At 44.2% G+C, this 24,180-nt stretch overlaps 1 protein-coding gene across 1 annotated transcript in view; it reads right to left on the bottom strand.

Moving 5' to 3' along the window:
• Positions 1 to 24,180, bottom strand: part of ADAMTS17 (ADAM metallopeptidase with thrombospondin type 1 motif 17) — a 479,690-nt gene that overhangs the window by 433,267 nt on the left and 22,243 nt on the right. The window contains exon 4 of the mRNA XM_004372648.2: positions 7,797 to 7,801. Within this exon, the coding sequence (XP_004372705.2) occupies positions 7,797 to 7,801 (5 nt within the window). The remainder of the gene's footprint in view (positions 1 to 7,796; positions 7,802 to 24,180) is intronic.

Here is a 24,180-nt window from a genome sequence, read left to right as displayed (position 1 = left end):
CAATAAGTGCTCGCACCCTCCCTTTGCCCACCAGGAAGCTCTCTGAGCCTTCATGTTCTGGGCTTTTACTACCAGTCCTGCATGTTAGGCTATGTCATGCCTCCTGAGGTTAGCTGGCATCAGTCTACCAGGTGAATCTTTTCTGGTCTGGCTAGTTCCCACTTATAAGCACAAATCCTCAGGTGTGTTATGGAGGTTTCAGACCAAGGCACCCCAGTTACTCCAAGGGTTATTTCTTAGGAACGAAGGACAAGGGGCACCTTACTTTGGGTAAAGCTAAATTCTTTACAGCAAGCTACTCTCAGATTTCTGACACAGTTTCTGCCACAGCCCAGAAGAGCCAGTTTTTTGACAACTGTGGTTTCCAATCTACCTACTTTTCTCTATCACTCCACAAGCTTCTAGAAACAGCACCTAGGTTCCACTTTTGGGATGACAGTGTGAGAAACTCACTGGTGAAAACTATGAAAAACAACCAATTGAAGTCTCTGAAAATTGTCATAGGGCAGCCAAACAATAAAGAAACTTTTACTCAAGAAAATCTAAAACTCAGAAGGAACAGCAAGTCTGACACTTGAGCCACCACACACTCCCTTCCGCCCCTCCCTCTGGCTCTGCTTGATAGAAGCCCCACTCTGGGTGAGTGTGGCCAAGAAGACAAGCCTCCCTCTCCCTTAGCTGCCAATTAAGAAATTTAAGATTCACAGGAAGGGGCAGGCTGCCAGCATTTCTCCTTCCCTTCAACTTTGAGATCAAGAGGCTAAAATCCTGGTAAGTACATCCAAGAGGTCGTAGGGCCCCCTTCCTCCATGCAGCCTCCACTCAGAACAGAGGCTCTATTCCAGGTGCAGCAGGCCAAGAACACTGGGGCGCTGACTGCCCTCACCTTAGTGCACTCACAGGGCAGAAGTCCAGGCCAGGAGAGGCAAGCTGAGAAAACCGGAGGCTACTGCTCCACCCAGTACTCAAAGTAGCAGCTCAGGAGATTTTGCCCAGGGGGAGAGGCAGTTTATAAGAACAAAAGGACACAAATCAGGACATAAGGAAGAGACACATGGGCAAAGTCTGGGAGGATTCCCAATGGGAAGCTTCCATGTCTCAAAGAGGGTGGTCACCCTCCCTTTGCCCACCAGGAAGCATTCTGAGCCTTTGTATTCTGGGCTTTTATGACCAGTCCTGCATGATAGGCTAAAATGCCTCCTGAGGTTAGTTGGCTTGTTTATCGCATGTTAATTTCACTTCCAACCCTAATGCTCTCCCCTAAAATAACCATCTTTATTTGAAATAGAATGTGGAAAAGGTCGAGTCTAAAGTGCTCTCAAAAACAATGGAGATTTAGGTGGTAAAAAAAAATATGAGGAGGCTGGTAGCTCCTCTTAATTAAGAGCAACAAGCTAAACCATAGGCCAGTTAGTTCACCAGAGACAACCAGGGAAAAAGACAGCTAAGACAAGCCTTCCTGGGGTCAGAACAAACCTCAAAAACACGCTTTAAAAAAATGATCCCTACCCAAATTTAATTGCATCAGACTGTGGCGCAAATACACACGTCCAAGGCTGTGCCCTCTGAGGAGTAACACTTAAAGCTTCATTCTTCACAGGAAAGAGAAAATAATCTAGACAAGTCATTAAGCACATAAACAAGAAAATAAAAATAAAAATAGGCCCCTGTCTTAGTCATCTAGTGCTGCTACAACAGAAATACCACAAGTGGATGGCTTTAATAAGAGTTTATTCTCTCACAGTCTAATAGGCTACAAGTCCAAATTCAGGGCGTCAGCTCCAGGGGAAGGCTTTCTCTCTCTGTCAGCTCTGGAGGAAGGTCCTTGTCATCAATCTTCCCCTGGACTAGGAGCTTCTCTGCACAGGAGCCCCAGGTCCAAAGGACGTGCTCTGCTCCCGGCACTGCCTTCTTGGTGGTATGAGGTCCCCCCATCCTGCTTGCCTTTCCTTCTATCTCTTGTAAGACAAAAGGTGGTACAGGCCACACTCCAGGGAAACTCCCTTTACATTGGATCAGGGACGTGACCTTTGTAAGGGTGTTACAATTCCATCCTAATGCTCTTTAACATAAAATTACAATCACAAAATGGAAGGCAACCACACAATTCTGGGAATCACGGCCTAACCAAGTTGACACACATTTCAATCTATGACAGCCCCGGAGAGGGGGCCAGAGAATCAGTATCCAGACTTCCTGTAATGTATCACTTAAAATATCCAGTTTTCAAAAAAATAAAATAAAATTATGAAACATACACAGGAAAAGAGGCAGGCAGCAGAAACTGCCTGCAAGAGGGCCCAGATGTCAGATTTAACAGGAAGAGACTTCAAAGATGCCATTACATACGAGTTCAAAAAGTTAAAGAAAACCATACTTAAAGAAGTAAAGAAAGGTCTGATTACAATGTCTCATCAAATAGAGAATATCAATAAATAAAGACATAGAAATTATAAATAAGAACCAAACAGAAGTTCTGGAGTTGAAAAGTACAATGACCAAAATGAGAAATTTACTAGAAGGGCTCCACAGTAGACTTGAACTATAAGAAGAAAGAATCAGCAAAGGATATACGGATACAGACTACATAATCTGAAGAACAGGGAAAGAAAAGAGTGGAAAAAAAAATTTGAACAGAGCCTCAGAGAAATGTAGAACACCATTAAGCTCACCAACGTACATGTAATGAGAGTGTCAGAAGAAGGGAGAAAAAGAGGAAAAAATATATACAAAAAATGGCTAAAAGCTTCCCAAATATGATGAGGACATGAATCTACACATCCAAAAAGCTCCACAAACTCCAAACAGGACAAACATGAAGAGATCCACATCCAGACACATCATAGCAAAAACGATGAAAGCCAAAGAGAAATTTCTGAAAGCAGCAAAAGAAAAATAACTTGTTGCCTACAAGGGAAGCCCAGTAAGATTAACAGCTGACTTCTCATTAAAAACTATGGAGGTCCAATCAATTGGTGAATGGATTAAAAAAAAGATTCCATACAACAAAATACTACTTGGCAATAAAAAGGAATGAACTATTGATACACACAACAACATGGATGAATCTCAAAATAATTATGATGAGTGAAAGAAGCCAAACCATACGACTATATTAAAAAAAAAAAAATTCAAACTAATCCATAGCGACAGAAAGAAGATGAATAGTTCCTGAGGAGGCGCAGTGCAGGGATGGACACAGGAAGGGATGACAAAAGGGCACAAAGAAACTTTTGGGGGGGATAGACAAGTTCATTTTCTTGATTGTGGTGGTGGTTTCACTGGTATATACATATGTCAAAACTTACAAAATTGTACATTTTAAATATGTCTAGTTTATTGTATGTTAATTTTACTTCTATAAAGCTGTAATTGATTAATCAATTAATTGCTTAATGAATTAATTATACTCAGTGTGACAACACCACACTCGTGACACAAAGGCCTCTTCCAGGACTACCCTCAACAACTGATGCACCCAGCTTCCAAATTGGCCAGGGCTGAAGAGAGGAATGCCCAACATGTTTTCTCATGCCTGTGGAAGGGCAGCCCCCAAGAGAAGAAAGGTAAGCTCTCTCCTCGTGTTGTCTCTGATCCACCCCAACACCCCTCACACACACACGCAATGGAATAGGACCCTTGTCATAGCAGTGTCACCCACCCACAGTTATAGAGGTTTGAGGTGATTTTAAATAGGGACCCCAAATTCTTTGACATTGACAGGTAGGGTCTATCTCCCCTCCTCTTGAAGCTGGATGAGCTTGTGACTGCTTCAACCAACAGATCACAGCAGAGGTGATGCTGTGTGACTTCAGAGGCTGGATCATCAAAGGCGGGTAGCTTCTGCCTGATTTGCTGAAACTCTGAATTGCCATGCAAGATATATGACTACCCTAAGGCCGCCATGCTGTGAGGAAGCCCAGCCACAGAGCAAGGCCATGGGTAGGTGCTCCAGACGGCAGTCTTAGTCTTCAAGTCATCTACCCCCAGTGCCGTATGTGTGATGAATGAGTTTTCAGATCACTCCAGGTCCAGACTTCAAGTCTTCCCAGGTCAGGCCAGACACCGTGGAGCAGAGACAAGCCATCTCTGCTGTGCCCTGTCTGAATTACCACCCCAAAGAATCTGTGAGCATATTAAAATGGCAGTATAAAGCCACTAAGCTTTCTCTTACCATCTCTTACCTCTGTTTTCCTTTAGTTTGTAACACAGCAATCATAACTGATACAGAGGTGAAGCCAGGCAGAAACTCCTATGCCCTGTTCATGCTTCTGAAGGCCAAGGCAGGGACAAAGTACCTATCTGTATTACCTGAGCAAACCTGGACTTGTGTACCTGGGGATCCTGCAAGGACACAGGCCCATAGAATGGTGCTTAGAGTGGCCTCTCAACCTCCACATAGCCCCACCTTGAATATGACTTCCTCCTCCACTACCCTCTGGAGAACAGGGGCCTAAGAGAGGACAGTGTCGCAGACTGGGCAACACTTTTCAAACATTCCTAGGCAAAGGCTGCCCCAGAAGCCTGGACCAGGAGAAAAAGGCAGAGATTGGCAAAACTATCTAAGTTCCCAAAGGGGGACACCTGTTGTTTCGCGCCATCCTGAAAACAGAACTGCCTTTCGCCTTTGGGGACCATGCGAAACCAATGAGGCTGTCTGTCACACGAACCCACCCTACTGCTGTTTTGCTGACCCTATTCCATGGAAAGAGAAGTGAACTCCTCCTTGGACAGAGTGATGGGTCCAGGGATGGGCACATGGTCCAAGTAGAACCAATCAAGTCATCTTAGGAAGTCTCACGTGACTGATTTCACAGGCACTAAGGACCACATTTGAGACACTATAAGTGGTCTTTCTGGAGTCCTGAGGTGGTGCAAATGGTCATCTGCTCAGCTGCAAACCAAAAGGTTGGGGGTTTGCATCCACCCAAAGGTGCCTCAGAAGAAAGGCCTGGTGATCTACTTCTGAAAAATTAGCCATTGAAAACCCTATGGAGCACAGTGCTTCTCTGACATACATAAGGTCACCATGAGTCAGAGTCGACTCAATGGCAACCAGCGGTGGTAAAGAACCATGTAAGCCAGCAGCTACCAGGGCCACCTTTCCTACCCTTTAGGGAAGACCTGCCTGAGAATTAAGCCAATGTAGAGGAAAACAGAGGCAAGAGATAACAAGAGAAAGCAACGAAGTCCCAGCAACACTGCAGAAAGCCCTAGATGCAGCCATGACTGAGGCTAACAATACCTGGTGGACTTCACAAATGAGCTGCTAAGTCCCCTTTGCTTAGCTAGAGACAGAGAGAGTCCTGGCCAAGGCCATGCCCCTCCTGCCTCTGGTCCCTAAATGTTCCTGCATGTTTATTCAGCTGGAAGGGGAGTCATGCAGTTTTAAGGTGACGGAGACAGCTGAGCGTTTTAGGGAAGATAAAATGAGATGGCGGATGTCATTTGCCTGGCATGGGGCCAGGTACGTGGCAGGCATCTCCATGTGCCCCTGGACATCAGATTTCTGACTGTGTCTAGCACAGCACAACCACGGTGAGCGCCCACGGCCCTCTGCAAGCGGGCTGCTCCCAGGCTGTGGACTGAACCTGCATCCTGCCACACACACCTGAGATAGCATGCCCGGGAAATGGCCTTCCTCACCGGTAAGAGTATCCCACACAGAGAATCCAGTAACCACACATCTCACCTCAACACACAATTGTGAGGTTTTATGAAAAATACAAAATCAACCACCAAAACCTTTCCGAACGCCTGGCACACAGCCTGCCAAAAACTCCGCCCCCGACAGAGGAGTCTTCTGCAGATGTCTCTAAAATGGTAAGTTATCTACATAGCTTAAAATTTAATTCACTTTACCAAAAAATCTCATGTTTTAAATAACTTTTCAGTAGCATCTATTACCTAAACTATTATATTCCTAGAACCTAACAATCTCTACTTTGCCCTCACACACACAGACTTCTGTTACAACTATTTTCACTAATGATGGTGAATTTATCTACATTTCCAACAAAATCTTCATCTCCCATTTTCTCCGAGGAAAGAAAAAATGACTATATAAAACAATTCACATACAACCCACAAAATGACTTCCAGTATGGCCTTATCAAAGACTTGTTACAAAACATTTTATTTCATCTGGCGGCCAGAAATGATGTCCAGTTGTCTGGAACATGGGCTGCTAGAGGCTGCTTGTCATGTATGACTGGAAGGGCAAAACGCAGGAGATGACAGCTGTGAGTCTCAGAATTCCAAAAGTCACACCGAGCAGCAGAGCACCATCACCCGCACGCTAGAAGAAGCCACAGCTCCTGAACAAAACACCCACGTGGTTCATACTGGCAGTAATTAAATGAGCGATGTATTTTTAATAAAACTGGAACAATTTCCTTCTTTTTTGCTGTTGCTAAATGCTTCCCCTTTTTAGGTAGTTATTGGTGTATGGAACTCAAAGTAAATGCCCTTTAATACAGTTGAACCTGGAATGTCTTCAAGAAGGCTGTACTGTCAGCGTTGGAATTATTAAAACAAAAGAAAAGTCATGGGAAAGGAGAACAGAGTCCCAGGACGTAGTCATCCAGCTGTGCTCTGGCTCCCCCTCCCAGCGGACTTTCTCCCCCAGATGATCTGGTGCTCAGTCACCAGGGAAGTCTGAGCAGGCGGCAGGAACGGCACCCCCGGCAAAGCAAGAGCTGTTCACACGGGCATACCTGGGCTCAACACCCTGGTTCCACGAGTTAAGGAAACAACCTGGATTCAGACCAACTGTCCCTTTTCTTGTTTCTTCCCAAGTCACTGTGTCCCCAAATCTGGCAACTACCTAGCCCCTACTACAAGCAGGGGGCATTGGTGGTTCAGTGGTAGAATTCTCTCCTTGCATGCAGGAGACCCAGGTTCGAGTTCCGGACAACACACCTCATGTGATGGGCAGCCACCACCCATCTGTCCATAGAGGCTTGCATGCTGCTATGATGCTGAACAGGTTTCAGTGGAGCTTCCAGACTAAGACAGACTAAGAAGAAAAGCCTGGCGATATACCTCCAAAAATCAGCCACTGAAAAACCTATGACTCACAACTGTCCAATCCCATTGTGCATGGGGTTGTCATGAGCCACAGGCCAACTTGATGGCAGCTAACCACAATAATGGAGCCCTGGTGGTGCAGCAGTTAAAAGCTCAGCTGCTAACCAAAAGGTTGACAGTTTGAATCTACCAGCCACTCCTTGGAAACCCTATATGGCAGTTCTACTCTGTCCTGTAGGGTCACTATGAGTCGGAATTGACCCTATGGCAGTGGGTTTGGGTGTTTTTTTTTTTTTTTTTGGTTTTTAATCAAATAACTACAAGCAGGGGACTCTGCTGCTTCTATATGGACTGATTTTCACAGGACAGACATCTGAAGGAAGGCTATGTTTTAATCACATGATCCCCTTTCTCCCATGGCAGGAAGCTGCCTGCCTCAGGACTTCCCCCCTCCTTACTGCTCCCACAGCACCCTGCCACGATCAGGCCAGTGGTCAGCCCTGGGACTTAGTCTTCCCGACAGTATCCGGCGTCAGGAGAAGGCACCCTGGCCCAAGGTCACACAGCTGGTATGTAATTTGAGTTGGGCCTCAGGCTCCCGCGTGCTGACTCCAGGGACTGCGCTGGCCATACTGGGCTGCCAGAAGCCTCTCTGCACCCCCAGAGCCAGACCCCTAGCTTTGTGAGATTCTGCCCTACGAGGTGCCAGGCATGTCAGCAGTGTACAAAGTTACAATGATACAGCTGTCCCCTTTCCTTGGAGTGACCTTCTCTGAAAATCCACATCAAGTCCAGGAGTGTTCCAAGCCCAGCTCCAAACCCATTCCCCCAAGAAGCATCCCCAGCCCCAGTCACAGCTTCTTTCCTTCCCTCCTCGCAATCCCTCAGCCCTGCCTGGCCGACCCAGGAGTCGGTGTTGGTGTCTGTGCGGCTCGGCCATCTCTGGAGCTCATTCCCCAGGCCCCAGCCCCATCCACTGCAGTGCCGGGCGAGGGCTCCGTGTGACATTACAAAGTGGACACAGCAAGGGAGGAAACACGCTTGGAGCACCTTCAGATGGACACTCCCCCAGAGAAACTTGCTCAGTGTTATCAAGTCACAAGTCATCAGAAACTGGGTGTCTTAGTTTCCTTGGGCTGTTGTGACAGAAATATCACAAGTAGGTAGCTTTAAAATACAGAAATTTATTTTCTCACAGTTCTGGAAGCTAAAAGTCCAAATTAGGGTGTCAGCCACATCGATTCCTTCTGTGAGCCTCTCTCCTAGCTTCTGGTGTGTGCTACAATCTTTGAGGTGCCTTTGCTTGTAGGCAGTTCCCCACATGGTGTCTGTCTTCCCCGTGTGTGTCGCTGTGTCTATTCTGGTCTGGTCTTTCTTGAACTCAGAAACGATTTGGTTTAGGACCCACCCTACTCTGGCATGATCACATTAACATAACACATATCCTATTTCCAAACAGTCATATTCACAGGTACAGGGGTTAGGACTTTAATATAACTTTCTGGAGGATGTCATTCAATCCACAACACTAGAAAAGAGCAGAGTGGTGCTATCCATCAGAGTCTTCAGACAGGATGGAGTTCCTGGGTGATGCAGATGGTTAAAGTGCTCAGCCATTAACCGACAGGTTCGAGTCCACCCAGATGTGCCTTGCAAGAAAGGCTTGGCAATCTACTTCTGAAAAATCAGCCACTGAAAACCCTGTGGAGCACAGTTCTACTCTGACACACACAGGGTTACCATGAGTCGAAACTGATTTCAATTGTTTCTTCATGTGGGATGGGCTGGGACCCAAAGGCCCTCCACAGTAGGGTCAGGGAGGAAGAGATGGGCCGGGGGGAGGGGGGGCAGATAACCTGTTGCTGAGGGGAAATAGTTCCCTGAGGAAAATTGCAGAGGTCCATGTCACTGTAACAGCCAAGATGCATCTCGTAAGCTGAGAAGCAGATTGATGCTGAATAACACAGTTTTTTAAATGTTGAGGCAAGCTAAGAAGGTTCCTGACAGGAATTAACTGAGGGCCGGGGTGTTAGTGGTTCTCCTAGTACTCTGTACCCACAAAATGATGAACTCCTCACAGAAAAGGCCAGAGTCAGGCAGGGCAAGCATGAAACCTTAAGCCTGAGCTCCCTGCCCCTCACCCCTGCTGTCCCATCAGCACCTACACAGTGACAAGGCACCTTGCTTCAAGGTCAGAGGGTGAGAGACGCTGAGGAAATAAAGATTCTCCAAAGGCAGAGTCAGAGAAGCAGCAGCCAGCCTTACCAGTTATGGGGAACAGTTTACCTTCCCTGGGAGAAAGCTGTACTTCTTTAAATACAGAATGGCTCATTACTTTGGGGGAGCCTAGGGGATTTATGAAGGAGCCCTGGTGGCACAATGAGTAACCTCTCGGATGCTTACCAAAAGGTTGGCAGTTCGAACGCACCGGTTCGCTCCTCAGGAGAAAGAGGTGGTAGTCTGCTTCCGTAAAAGATTACAGCCTTGGAAACCCTACTGGGCAGTTCTACTCTGTCTCATAGGGTCACTATGAGTCAGAATGAACTCGATGGCAATGGGTTTGTTTTTGTTTTTTTCTGAAACACTGTTTCCCTGGGGTACAGAAAGCTCCTCTTCCCTTCTCTGGCATGCACACCCGGGCAGCAGGCACCCCGTTAGCAGATGTGTGTGCAGTCTCACCCCTGTCCCTGCCGAGGGGGCTCTGGCCCCCCACAGATGGCTCCAGGTTCCATCCATGCCACCCCTAAAGCCGACCACCGGGGCAGCCTGACGTGTTCTGCTCAACTGGGCAGGAACACTCCCAGTTTTCTGGGCTTCCCCCCACCCCCACCCCCGAGGTTCTCTAGTCAGCTCTGTCCAGACCCGGTGGCAGGGAGTCTGAGCTATGACTTGCTAATGGATGGGGAGAGGCACCAGTTCCTTCCGCCTGCAGGCAGTTCGCACCGCCAGCCAGCGAATTCCCTGTCTGGTCGTGCAGGAGAAATTGCCCATTGCTCTGCAGGAAAGCTGTGCAAAATGAACCCACTGCCTTCACGGCTGGAAGACGCCTAGCAAAACTGGGCAGCAGATGTCGCAACGGGACTTCTTGCTTGGCTTTTCCATGAGAAATCGGTGTGCTGAGAAGGCTAGACCTTTCTGCAGAGGGGGAAAAAATGCAACCCTAAAGTCATTTCTTAAAAAGACCAAACAGATACTCTAAACACAGTGTCTGCTCTCCTTCCCCTTCTCTGCACCAACTTCCTGGCGCGAGTCCTCCAGCTGGTGGGGAGGGGAGGGGACGGAATCCCTAGCTCATTCGCACACTCTCCCCCCTGCTCCTTCTCTTGGAAGGAACAGGAATGCTGCTGATTCAAAAATCAGACACTTCTGTGGAGCTGGCCAGCTCTCCACCCGACGCCCCTGGAGCCCTGAGGCAGCACCTCAGTCCTGCACTTCTCTGCCAGCCCTGGCCTGCGCCTCCAGAGAGCCAACAATTCCCCATCCACCCCCAGGGCTGGCCCAGCTGCCAGGAGCACCCTGAGCCACCTGGACAGCTCCAGCTAGCAAGCACTTTAAATAATAAACTATGCATTCCTTGTCTGTCTGCAGCTCCGGGTGGATTTTCCTACTTCAGCTGGAGGCCTGCTCTTCTGTGAGTTACTGAGTGCTTGGGGCGGGTGTGTGTTGCATAAGAGTCCAGGGGAGAACTGGACAAGAACACTTTGCTCCTCTCCTCATCCAAGTCCTCTGTTTGGTGGAACTGCATGTGGGAAAAAGGCTTCAGACACACACAAAATATCATTACAGCAGTTTCTTTTCTGTTGCAGTGTTTGATTTATAAATTTTCTTTCTCAATCAAGGAATGGGAATATTCACGAAGAGGTCCAATATGCTTGCCCGGTAATAATATTTTTGTGTGCTCACAGAGAACGTGACCAACAGATCAGTTGAAGAGGAGGGGAAAACTCATCGAACATTCTGATCACAGAACGCAGATCTGTGGGAGCAACAAGCAAGTATGTTTATGGTTTGTGGTCTACAGAAGAACAATTGCCCAAAGATGTCTAGGTCCTAATCCTTGGAACCTATGAATATATTATCTTACATGGCAAAAGGCATTTTGCAAATGTGATTATGAATCCTGAGATGGGGAGATGATCCTGGATCACCCAGGTGGGCCCCATATAATCGTGTGTGTCCTTATCTGAGGAAGGCAGAGGGAGACTTGACCACAGAAGTGAACTGTAGTGTGAGAAAGACTCAACCAGGCATTGCTGGCTTTGAAGACGGAGGAAGAGGCCACTAGCCAAGGAATGCAGACAGCTTCTAGAAGGAAACGGATTCTCCCCTCAAGCCTCCAGAAAGGAACGTGGCCTGCCAACACCTTGGTTTTAGCCCAGTAAAACTGATTTCAGATTTCTGACCTCCAGAAGTGTCAGATAATAAATTCATGCTGCTTTAAGCCACTAGATTTTTGGTAATTTGTTGCAGCTGCTATAGGACACTAACATGGTCTCACCTGCTGGCCAGTGAGAGGGCGCCTTGAACATAACTAGGACGGCAAACAGCAGACAGAGAGAGCCACGATGCTCAGAGTGCACACAAAGCACCTTGGGACTCCAGAAAACTAAATGGATCAGTCTAACTGTGGTAATCAAGAACAAGATGGATTTTCAACACCAGTAAAAAGACAGACAGAAAGGTCGTTCCACACAGTTCCATAAACCGAAGGGTACCTTTAATATACCAAAGGCCCTGTGACTTAGAATGTGCAATCTAGTTTGAACCACATTAAGTAATGCATCACTTATCTACCTAATACATTAAGTAAGGGGGAACCTCTATGCACATAAATGTAAAGACCTCAACGTGACTAGCTGGGAAAAGGCAATTTAGTATCACAAAGCTTAAACAGACCATTTTTATAGAAGAAACAGAAAAAGTTATGAAGCAACTATATCCACAAAAAGCTCCGGGCTGAGATGGTCCCACAGGGGGTTCTACCAAGCCTTCACAGACCAGACAGCCTCAGTGACTCATAAAGTGCTCTGCTCTCCAATACCAAAATCAGAGAAAGCTTCCACACACAACACCTAAACTGATAATGATACCATGCACAAAAAGGAAATTATGGAGCAATGACACACATGAATATCGATGCACAAGGCCTAAATAATAAATATTAGTGAATATAACATAGTATCACTTTAAGGAAATACACAACCAAGTGAGATTTATTCCAGGAATTCAAGGTTGGAACAATATCAGGAAATCCATGCACATAATATACCATGTTAATGTAAGTAAAGGGAAAAATCATATGAATGCCTCCACAATGCTGATAAAATCTTTGACAAAATTCAGTATCTACTTCTGATTCTAAAAAATACACTCTCACTGGCCAAATCTGAGAAAATCCGAGCATCGAAGTAAATAAATATAGTAACAGGCATCCATGGAGTAAAATAGGAATCTGTGAGCCCACACCGACATAAATAAATGGGGGAGAAGATGAAGCCCTTGTTGCAGTAGGTCACCATGGAAAATGTGGAGGCAATGATGGAGTTAGAAAAGCACCGTTTTGAAATCATCACACAGTAATAACTGAGTCATCCAAGAATCATCAACAGATGCTAGTGAGTGAAAGTTTGATGAAAAACAGGGAATTTACATAGGCTCAAAGTATCCCCACGAATTATTTATTAGTTACATAAGGGAAGATAAATAACTTTACAGCAGATTAACCTAGAAACACAACCTTATCTAACGAGTGAAATTTAACACCCCAATAATGAGGTGAACTGACATTGCGTGCCTCCTGATAAGACGCACTGCGAAGGACACAACAGCATGTCTGTGTTATTCCTGCCCAAATATGTCACTTCAATCCAGTCATGAAGAAACATCAGACAAACCCAAATTTGGAGACATTCTACAAAATAACCAGTCTGTACTCCTCAAAACTGTGTAGACCAGAAAACACAAGGGAACTGACCCCAGACTGGAGGAGACCAATGAGACGTGACAGCTAAATGCAATGTATGATCCTAGATTGGGTTCTGGACCCAGAGAAAAACACCATAAAGGACATTATTGGGACTATTGGCAAAATTATGTGTGAACTGTAGATTATATAACAGAATTGTATCAAGGTTATATATCTCAAGTTTGGTCAATGTAATACAGTTAGTAAGAGAAAGTTCTTAGGAAATAATAAACAAAAAGTATTTATAATTAAAGGGATGTAGTGTCTGCAAATTACTCTCAAGCGGTTCAGGAAAACAGTGTGTGGGTGGAGAGGGAGAAGAAGGGTGGACGAAGTTGGGAAGGAGGGAGGAGAGAGAACAAGTGAATAGGGGGAAATGTTAACAAGTGGTGAATATGAGTAATGGGTATATAACAGTTCTTCGCAACTATCTCAAATTAAGAGCTAACAAAAAGCACGGAAAAATGCAAATAAAGAGAAAAAGAATAAAAGAGAAAAATATTATTTTTGAGCCTGTGTACTGGAAAAAATTGGGTAAGAACATTGGGTATTGGGTTGGGGGTGGAGGAACATCAGACAAGGCTTGATTCAGAAACACCAAGTTACAGAATGAGCAGCCCTCAGGCTGCCATTGCGGATGTGAAGCCAGAGCACAGGGGAGAAGTAGGGCTGCAGACAGAGACTGGAAGACACCATGAGACGGGATGGCTCAAGGGGGGAACCAGGCAGGATGCCAAGGCAGCGAGAAAAGGAAGGAGCAGCAGAAGACCACAGCTGCCCCACGAAAGGTGTTCATGTCTGGAGGCAGGAGGAAGAGAAGTAGGCCCTCCCAAGAGAAACCACTGCCTAAACTGAGACAGATACACAGGAGTGAGGAGCAGCTGCTGTCAAATGCCACGAGTACCAGGAAAATATCACTACCAGTTGCTATCACGTTGACCCCAACTCATGGTGACACCATGCATGTCAGAGAACAGTGCTCTATAGGGTTTTCAGTGGCAGATTTTTTGGAAGTAAATCACCAGGCCTTTCTTACAAGGCACCTACGGGTAGACTCAAACCTTCAACATTTCAATTAGCGGCCAAGTGCGTTAACCATTTTCACCACCCAAGGACTTGCCAGAAGAATAAGGCTGAGAAAAACCCACCAGTTCTGTTCAAAAGCATGAACCAGGGTCGAATGCTAACACTTGAGTCCCACCAAGCGCATCTAGTCTCAGAGGTAAAAGGGAAGCAGAGAATTGTAAAAGGACTCCAGGCATACTGTACTAGAGGCAAGAAGGACCAAGGCATGTGGAAAGCAAACTTCAAGACAAGAGGGAGGAGCTACTACAGAACATTACCATCTCATGTTTGAGCACATCTGGAGCTCTACTTCTCTGGAGCAAAAACAGAAAGAAGGAAACCAAAAACTCAAAGAAAAAACTACAAGGTTAACAGCCCACATGAACAATGGCCTCATCTCTCCTGAAACCAGAAGAACTAGATAGTACCCAACTACCACTACCAACAGTTCTGACCAGGGACACACTAGATGGTCCCGGACAAAAGGGAAGAATAACATAGAACAAAACACAAATTCTTGGAAAAGGCCAGACTTACTAGACCAGTAAAGACCAAAGGAATCCCTGAGACTATTACCCTGAGACACCCTTTAAACCTGGAACTGAAACCGCTCCTGGAGGTCACCTTTCAGTTAAATAAGAGATCAGCTCATAAAACAAACAACATCACCCGTGAGTACTGTGCCCTTTAAAAAAAAAACAAAAAAACAACAGTCAACATTTACCCTAAAGCAGTGATGAGAAGGTACGGGGGGTGGGGGTGTTTGGCAGGAAGCTAGACAAATGGAAATGGAACAACTGGAATGGAAATAATGAGAATGTTGACACACTGTGAAATATGTAACCAGTGTCACTGAACAATATGCATAGAAATTATTAAATGAGAACCCAATTTGCTATGTAAACTTTCAACAAAAATTCACACAAAATATTATTTTTCAAAGAAAACACACATTGTTATGGAATAAACTGAGTCCCCCCAAAAGATATGTTGAAGTCCTCACCCCTTCATTGGTGAATGTGACCCTGTTTGGAAATAGTTTTTCTTTTGTTATGTTGATGAGGTGATATCAGAGGAGGGTGGGTCCTAAACCCCTCTGAGTGGTATCTTAGGAAAACGGAAAATGGAAAAGGAGAGACACACACTCCGGGGAAGAGACCACGTGAGGAGCCTTCTAAAAGCCAAGCAACGCCAAAGAATGCTCAGGGCTAAGGACAAGGAAGGACCCTCCCCGAAAACTGATGCCCTGATTCACACTTCTAGCCTCCTGAACTATTAGACAAGAAACTTCAGTTCTTTAAAACCACCACTTTGTGGTATTTTGCTACAGCAGCCCCAGTATACTACTACACACACTCTGAAGGCTTAAAAATACCTGTTGTTGTGAGCGTCCAATAAGTTGGCCCCTGACTCGTGCAAACCCCATGCACAATGGGATTGGACCATTGTGATCCATAGAGTTTTCAGTGGCTGATTTTCAGAAGTAAACAATAAGCCTTTCTTCCTAGTCCATCTAAGTCTGGAAGCTCCACAGAAATCTGTTCAGCATCATAGCAACACGCAAGCCTCCACTGACAGACACGTGGTGGCTGTGCTTGAGGTGCATTTGCCAGGAATCGAACCCAGGTCTCCCGCATGGAAGTCAAGAATTCTATAGACTATAGTTCATATTTACACAAAGATCCATGCAAATGCTGCCCCTAGGCCTGGCTTATGCATTTCTGCATTTCTCACCAGGGATCAGCCCAGAATGCAGAGCCTCCCAGAAGAAGCCACAAGAGCATGGCTGGCACACAGGGCATGAAGGGGCTTCTTTCCAGACCAGCATTCCCAGCTTCGGGGAGGGAGGTGGAGCCCACGTCTGCAATGCTCTGTCCACAGCTTTGGAAATCTCAGAGCCAATGTGCTGAATGACTAAATTTTTAAAAGGAACAATGGAAGGAAGGGAGAAAGGAGGGAAAGGAGAGAGAAGGAAGAAAGAAATACAGCATAGATCAACTGCTTGTTCATGCAGGAAGAATTTTTTTAACTCAACATAAAGGTTTTCTAGAAGGTAGCAAGCTTTCTTAATTAACATTTAGAGATGGTTAAGGGGTCCTAATGCTGCGTCCTGGAGGAACCTCCCGTTGGCTGGCCCTCACCCGGGACACCGGCAAGGTCCCCTTCTGGCCCCTCCCTGCGGCACCCACGAACACGCCCTGACTCCCGCCCCTGCTGTGGTCGGCAGCTCATGCGACTGGGCCCACCTCCAGCACAGGACTCTGCCGTTGCTTTTTTGTGCAGGCTCTCACGCCCACGAGCCTGCCTGCATACACGAGAGCTGGCCAAAAGTGTGCTCCAGCTCCCCGCAAGGTGGGCCACAGCTCTGGGAGGCATCCCACACACATCTCAGCGATCCAGCACCTGCTGCTCACAGCAACAACTGCAACCCCACTCACCTTCCACTGGATTTTCCTCTTCCCTATCCCTCTCTCCTGCTTCCCGGGACACCCTCCCCCCGCCCCACCAAATAAACCACTCACACCCATTTCCTTATCTCAGGCTCTGCTCTGGGGAGCCAAAAGTCAGTCACTTCCACGGAGAGAGCGCCCCTTATGGTTTAATAAATACTTTTGACTTAACGATCCATGGAGGATGATATATATAATAATAAACCAAAACCAGGTGTCATCGAGTTGACCCCAACTCATGGCGACCCTACATGTGTCAGAGTAGAACTGTGCTCCACGAGGTCTTCAGTGGCTGATTTTTTCAAAGTAGACAGCCGAGCTTTCTTCTGAGGCGCATCCAGGTGAATTCAAACCGCCAGCCTTTCAGTTAGCAGCTGAGCGTGTTAACCATTTGCACCACCCAGGCCTTCCACGTATAATACGTTCTACTTAATAAAAACATATTCACATTAGCTCATGTAACTCCCAGCAACTTGGTGAAGTAAAAATACTTTTTGAAAAAAGTATTACCCCTCTTTTACAGACAAAGAGACACAAGACTAAGAGAATTGGCTGACATGTCTCCACACCTCTGCAGGCTGGCTAGGAGAGCCACAGTTGCCCCATGCCAGGGAATGCAGGGTATGTCCACACCAAAGCAGCACAGGCAGGTGGCACTCAGTGCCCATGTGACAGCACCTTACAGGCTCCACATCCACTGAGTCATACAGCCTCAGGGAATAATAATAACAATAACAACAATAACTCAAACCCATTGCCATCAAGTTGATTCCAACTCATAGTGACCCTCTAGGACAGAGTAGAACTGCTCCGTAGGGTTTCCAAAGCAGCTGGTGGATTCGAACTGCCAATCTTTTGGTTAGCAGCTGAGCTCTTAACTGCTGTGCCACCAGGGCTCCTAGAGTGATATGATTAGGTTTTAATTGTAGTCTTCCCGGACAATGATTAATCAAGCATCTTCCACCCACCCAAAGACCCCAAAAGCAAATACAAAAGGTTTCTTCAGTTGTTTGTCTTCAAAAGAAATAAAAATGTGATCAAAGGGACTTGGATGAACACATGGCTCATCTAAATTGAGTAGCGGGATCAGAGATTCTCCTCAAAGCTCGTGAAAAGCGAGCTTAGAAGACAGCAGCAAACGCAGATATGACTGTCACTGAGTACTATAAGACAAAGGGTCCCTGTGGGCTTTTCTGGGAAGACTATGAATCCAAAAAGCTCTTATCCAGGGATTTCAACAGTGCTTACATCAGCACTGGGCAGCCGCGAGTGGCAAGTACAATCCCTGAGCCTTGTGGGGGCAGGAAGTCTGTCTGGTCTCCCAGTTTGGATCCCTGCTTGACCAACAGCTAACATCAGCACCAAATAGATCCCTCTGGATCCAGATAGGCCAGCAGACACGCACCAGAAATGCCAGCAGGCCACACTCTGACAGGGCTCCCCAGAAATGCTTCACCAGAAACATGGCCATCACTTCCTAGGGCACAAAGGAGCAAACTCAAATTACAAAGAATTGTTAAATCAATGAGTATTTCCTTTGGACAATACTGACATAAGAGACAACTCTTATGCTTGAGGTCCACAAGAGAAATAGTGTCATGGATTGAACTGTGTTCCCCCAAAATATGTATTGGAATCCTAACACCTATACCTATGGATGTAATCCTATTAGAAAATATTGAAGTTGTCAAGGATTTCATTTTACTTGGGCCCACAATCAATGCCCATGGAAGCAGTAGTCAAGAAATCAAACGACACATTGCACTGGGCAAATCTGCTGCAAAAGACCTCTTTCAAGTGTTAGAAAGCAAAGATGTCACTTTGAGGACTAAGGTGCACCTGACCCAAGCCATGGTATTTTCAATCACCTCATATGCATGCGAAAGCTGGACAATGAATAAGGAAGACCGAAGAACTGATGCATTTGAATCATGGTGTTGGTGAAGAATACTGAATACACCATGGACTGTCAGAAGAACAAACAAATCTGTCTTGGAAGAAGTACAGCCAGTACGCTCCTTAGAAGAGAGAACGGCAAAACTTCATCTCACATACTTTGGACATGTTATCAGGAGGGACCAGTTCCTGGAGAAGGACACAATGCTTAGTAAAGCAGAGGGTCAGCAAAAGAGAGTAAAACCCTCAACAAGATGGACTGACACCGTGGCTACAACAATGTGCTCAAACATTGCAACGATTGTGAGGATGACAAAGGACTGGGCAGCGTTTCGTTCTGCTGTGCACAAGGTCACTATGAGTTGGAACCAACCTGATGGCACCTAACAACAACAACAGGCTTCAACAACGTGCATTTCACCAGTGACCAGAAAGCTATAAGGACAGAGGGTAGCCCTGAAAGTTATGCACTTAAAAGACCCCAGGGACATTCACACAATATGCAAGGGAAGGCCTTCGCAAGTGACTGAGATGCCGGTTCAGAGTCAGATGTCATCTAACTTTCAAATGATGAGATTAGATAGCATTTCTTACATGCCTGAGTCTGAGGAGTAAGATATTCATACCGAAGAGTAAAACATTTGTAACTATAGTCAGACAACTACAAAGACCTAGAAATAGCATACAAAATATCTTCCCCAAAGTGTTTCAACATTTTAGGCAAATGTAAATAAAGGAAGGGAAATCTGCGAGTGCTAGAAATGAAAAGAAATTTCACACCTGAAGCAGGAAGTGAGTGATTTGAAGCCTCAGAAATCCAGCAGATATTAGACCCAAATAAGCAACTAGAATCTTCCTTAGAAGCAAGGATGGTATGAGTTCAGCTCACTTACTTTGGACACATTATCAGGAAAGACCAATCATTAGAAAAAGACATCATGTTTGGTAAAGTAGAGGGTCAGGGAAAATGAGGGATACCCTCCATGAGATGGATTGACACAACAGCTGCAACAATGAGCTCAAACATACCAGCAATCATGAAGATGGCACTGGACCAGGCAATGTTTCATTCTGTTATACACAAGGTCGCCATGAGTCATAGATGACTCAACAGCAACTAATAACAACAACATTGGCCTAAAGGGCGAGGGACCAGTGTTAAACTGCCACATCAAGTTATGAAATCTGGCCAAGACCCGAAGTGGCTGGGAAAAGACCACCCACGGACACAGGGAAGTGGCAGGAAAATATGAGCTCTGAATGACAGTAGGGTGGTGGGTACAGTCTGCAGTGCAAAGCTCCCAACCTATGCTACATACAGACATACACACCATTCCTGGGGACAGATGTCCTGTGGAAAACACTGAAGCAGAAATCATATTTGGATTGTGAAAAAGTTTTGGGACTTCTGACAGAAGCACATATGAAACTACTCAGTAAAGACTTTTCCATAGCCCGGAGCACAGAAGACTCTCATAGAGGATGAGGCAGATGCAGGAGACACAGCAGCTTAAATTGAACCTACAATATAATATGACAATCCACACAAAAAAAAATGGTCCAGTATCAGGGAGAGCAAGTAGACACAATGAACAGGAGGATCAGCACCCCAATAAATTCAGACGGTAGGATAATCGGAGAAAGACTTAAAATAATTATGTTAAAAATAAGCAAGGAGATTTAAAAAAAAAGGTAACATCATAATGGAAGAACAGAACACTGTAAAAAAAAAAAGGACAGTTGGAAAAAAGAAATATAACTCCAATAAGTAAAAAAAATACAGTAAAATTAAAAACTCAGTGGATGGATTAAATGGCAGATTAGACCCAGTTTAAGAGAAATCTTGTGAACTGGTAGATGACAGAAATGTATCCAGAATGCAGAATATAGACATAAAGAGACCAAAAACATAAAAAGGGAATACAAACCATGAAGTTAAGAATGGGAAGGTCCATACGTATACACTAGGAGTTCCAGGAGAGGAATAACTAGATAATGCAGTAGAGGCACACTTCAGCAAGATAGAGACTGAGCCTTTTCCAGAACTGACGAAGGCCATGAATCCTCATATTTGAAAATCACAATGAGTCCCAAAACGGATAAACACGGGAAGCCCACTAGATAAGCTGTAGAACAAAAAGACAGTAACATTTTTAGACTTCCAGAGAAAAAAGCCAAATTATCTACCCAGGATCTAAAATTAGATGGACAGAAGACATTTCCATAACAAAAAAAAAAAAAGAAGTCAGAAGACTATGGAATAAACTTCAAGTGTTAAAAGAAGATAACAGCCAATCTAGAATTCTATAATAAGCTAAACTATCATTAAAGAGTAAGGGTGAAATAAAGACACTTTTGGAAAAGCAAAGGTAATTTAACTATTCATAAATCCTCACTGAAAAATGTTATTTAAGAATAAGGACATGAAACCCAGAGAAGTGGGCTGCGAGAAACAATAATGAGCAAATAAACTGGTAAATATAGGAGCAAATCTAAATAACTCTAACTGTAAAATTTATGACGATGATCGATTGGGAGGGGATAAAAACAAAATATAATTAAATTAATATACAAAAATAACTTCGAAAATCAAAGTGAAAGTATTTGAAAACTCTTGCATTATTTGGGAGAATAAAAGATAACCTTATTACCTTTAGACCTCTTTAAGACAAATGTGTTTTTAAAAATGTAAAAGTAAGAACTACAAAAAAAAATTTTTAATTATAGAACTTCCCAAACCAGCAGAAGAGAGAAAGGGAAAATAAGGAAAAGTTATGAAACCAAAGGAAAAAGGAAAGAAAGAAGAAAAAAAAAAATAAGTAAAGAAAAAGCATGGTATTGTAAGTAGAAAACAAAATACAAAATGGTAGAAATATACTCTATCAGAAATACCAAAAATATGAAAACACTAACCTTGCCAATTAAAAGACAGATATTCCCAAACTGGACATTTTTTCAAAATTTAGGTATATCTTACTTTTAAGAAACATGCATGAAACATCATGACAGAGAAGGACTGAAAACAAAGCTAAGGAAAAAGAAACATCAGGCAAACATAAACAAAATAAAACTTGAATGGCAATATTAATATTAAATAAAAACAGCTATAAGGCCAAAAGCATTACCAGGGATAAAAAAGGCCCAATACGTGATGTTAAAAGGAATAGTTCACCAGGAATATAGCTCCTAGACCAGTAGGTACCAAACAATACTGTCTCACAGCATGTAACACAAAAATTTATACAATTAAAAGGCGAAACTGGGAAAACTACAATAAATGATGAGATTTTAATATGCCTCTAACTAAAACAAATAAATCAAGCAAGCCAAAAATAATAATATGAATAATTCTGACATCACAACAACTTGTGCTAATAGACATATGTAGAACACTATTCACAATAATTAAAGAATACACATTCTCTTCACGTACACATAAAATACTTATTAAAACTAAAATGCTCATGTCCTAGACCACAATGCAAATCTCAACAATTATCAACATCCTATGGAATGCAGTATGACCAAGATGCCTCTAATGGACCTGAACGTCCTGTGGACAATGATAAACGTGAACAAACTACAAAAAATCCAACAGCTTGAAGGCACTGTGAAGTAAGCAAAAGCAAGCAGATTCTGGGGGCAGTCAACACTTGGAAAAAGAAAACAGTACAGGGGCTTTTTGCCTGAGGCAGGCCTAAAAAAAATTGCCATCAAGTTGATTCAGCTCATGGTGAACCCATGTGTTACACAGTAGAACTGTAGAAGTAGATCACCAGAATATTCTTCTGTGGCACCACTGGGTAGTTTTGAACTCCTAACCTTTAGGTTAGAAGTCAAGCACAAACCATTTGTGCCACCCAAGGACCTTAAAGTCAGGTCTAGTTAGTGCTGTATAGGGTGGCTAATACTCCAATAACAACACTGAAGAACCAGAGATAGAGTTCAGGGCAACAAAATCACTAGAAACTAAAGGAGAGAACCAGCAAAGAAGAGCCCCAAATTCTGTATATAAATTCTACCCAAATTTCTGGCTGATTCCTGCTTGGGATAGACTCTAGCTAAGGATAATAGGACTGAATTGAGGCTTGAGCTGCCACTCAAGAGATAAAGTTTGTAGTTTGAGTCCAACAAAATTAATTGCCATCTAGAATACTCTTCAGAGAAATATACTAGAATCCAGAGTCTCTACGCTACAATTACAATATCCAGAATACAATCCAAAATTACTTGGCATACAAAGAACTAAGAAAATATGACCTGTTATCAAGACAAAAAGCAATCAATGGAGACCAAACCTCAAGATGGCCCAGAGACATTAAGAATAGCAGACAAAAATTTTAAACCAACTATTATCACTATGCTCAAGGACTTAAAGGAAAATATGCTCACAATGAATGAAAAGATGGAAAGTCTCAGCAGAGAAACAGAAGTATAAAAAAGAGTCAAATGGAAGCATTATATGGGCCATATCTCTAATCACTATGCATAGAAATATAAATTATTGTTTTTTTTATTGTACTTCAGGTGAAGGTTTACAGAACAAATAGTTTCTCATTAAACAGTAGTACACATATTGTTTTATGACATTGGTTAAGAACCCCACAACATGTCAACCCTCTCCCTTCTCGACCTTTTTTTTTTTTTTTGGTGAAAATATACATTGCCAAAGATACACCATTTCAAAAATTTCTACATGCAAGTTCAGTGACATTGACTACACTCTTCCAGTTGTGTTGCTATTCTCACTTTAGATGAAGGTTTACAGAACAAAATAGTTTCTCATTAAACAGTACACGTTGCCCTATGACAATGGTTAACAACCCCACTACACATCAACACTGTCCTTACTCAACCTTGGGCTCCCTATCACCAGCTTTCCCATCCCCTTCTGCCTTCTATCCTTGTCCCTGGACTGCTGTGCCTCATTAGTCCCCTTTTGTTTTATGGGGCTATCCAATCCCCAGCTGAACGGTGAACCTCGGAAGTGACTTCACCACTGAGCTAAAAGGGTGTCTGGGGGCCATACTCTCACGGTGTCTCCAGTCTCTTTCAGGCCAGTAAATCTGGTCTTTTTGTGTGTGTGTTTGAATTTTGTTCTACATCCTTCCCCAGCTCTGTCCAGAACCTTCTGTTGTGATCCCAGTCAGAGCAGTCAGTGGTGGTAGCTAGGCACCATCTAGCTGTACTGGGCTCAGTCTGGTGGAGGCCTTGGTAGCTGTGGTCCATTAGTCCTTTGGACTAATCTTTTCCTTGTATCCTGTTCTCTTTATTCTCCCTTGCTCCCGGAGGGATGAGACCAGTGGAATATCTTAGATGGCTGCTCACAGGCTTTTAAGACCCAAGATGCTACTCTCCAAGGTAGAATGTAGAACATTGTCTTTATAAACTGTGTTATGCCAATTGAGCTAGATGTTCCCCAAGACCATGGTCCCCACAGCCCTCTGCCCAGCAATTAAGTCCCTCAGGGAGTTTGGATGTCTATGCAGCTTCCATGACCTTTCCTTGTACAAGTTGTGCTGGCTTCCCCAGTATTGTGTACTGTTTCTCACCCTTCACCAAAGATACCACTTATCTATTGCCTATTTAGTATTTTCCCCCCACCCCTCCCATCCCCAGTAACCAACAAAGATTATTACTTTTTGTGTGTGAACTTTTTCATGGGTTTTTACAATAGAGGTCTCAAAGAATATTTGTCTTTTTGTAATTGACTTATTTCACTCAGCATAATGTCCTCCAGTTTCATCCATGTTATGAGATGCTTCACAGATTCAT

Source organism: Trichechus manatus, unplaced genomic scaffold (genome assembly GCF_000243295.1).
Source record: "Trichechus manatus latirostris isolate Lorelei unplaced genomic scaffold, TriManLat1.0 scaffold00019, whole genome shotgun sequence".
Classification (NCBI taxonomy): domain Eukaryota; kingdom Metazoa; phylum Chordata; class Mammalia; order Sirenia; family Trichechidae; genus Trichechus; species Trichechus manatus.
This window is presented reverse-complemented; position numbering and strand designations above follow the sequence as displayed.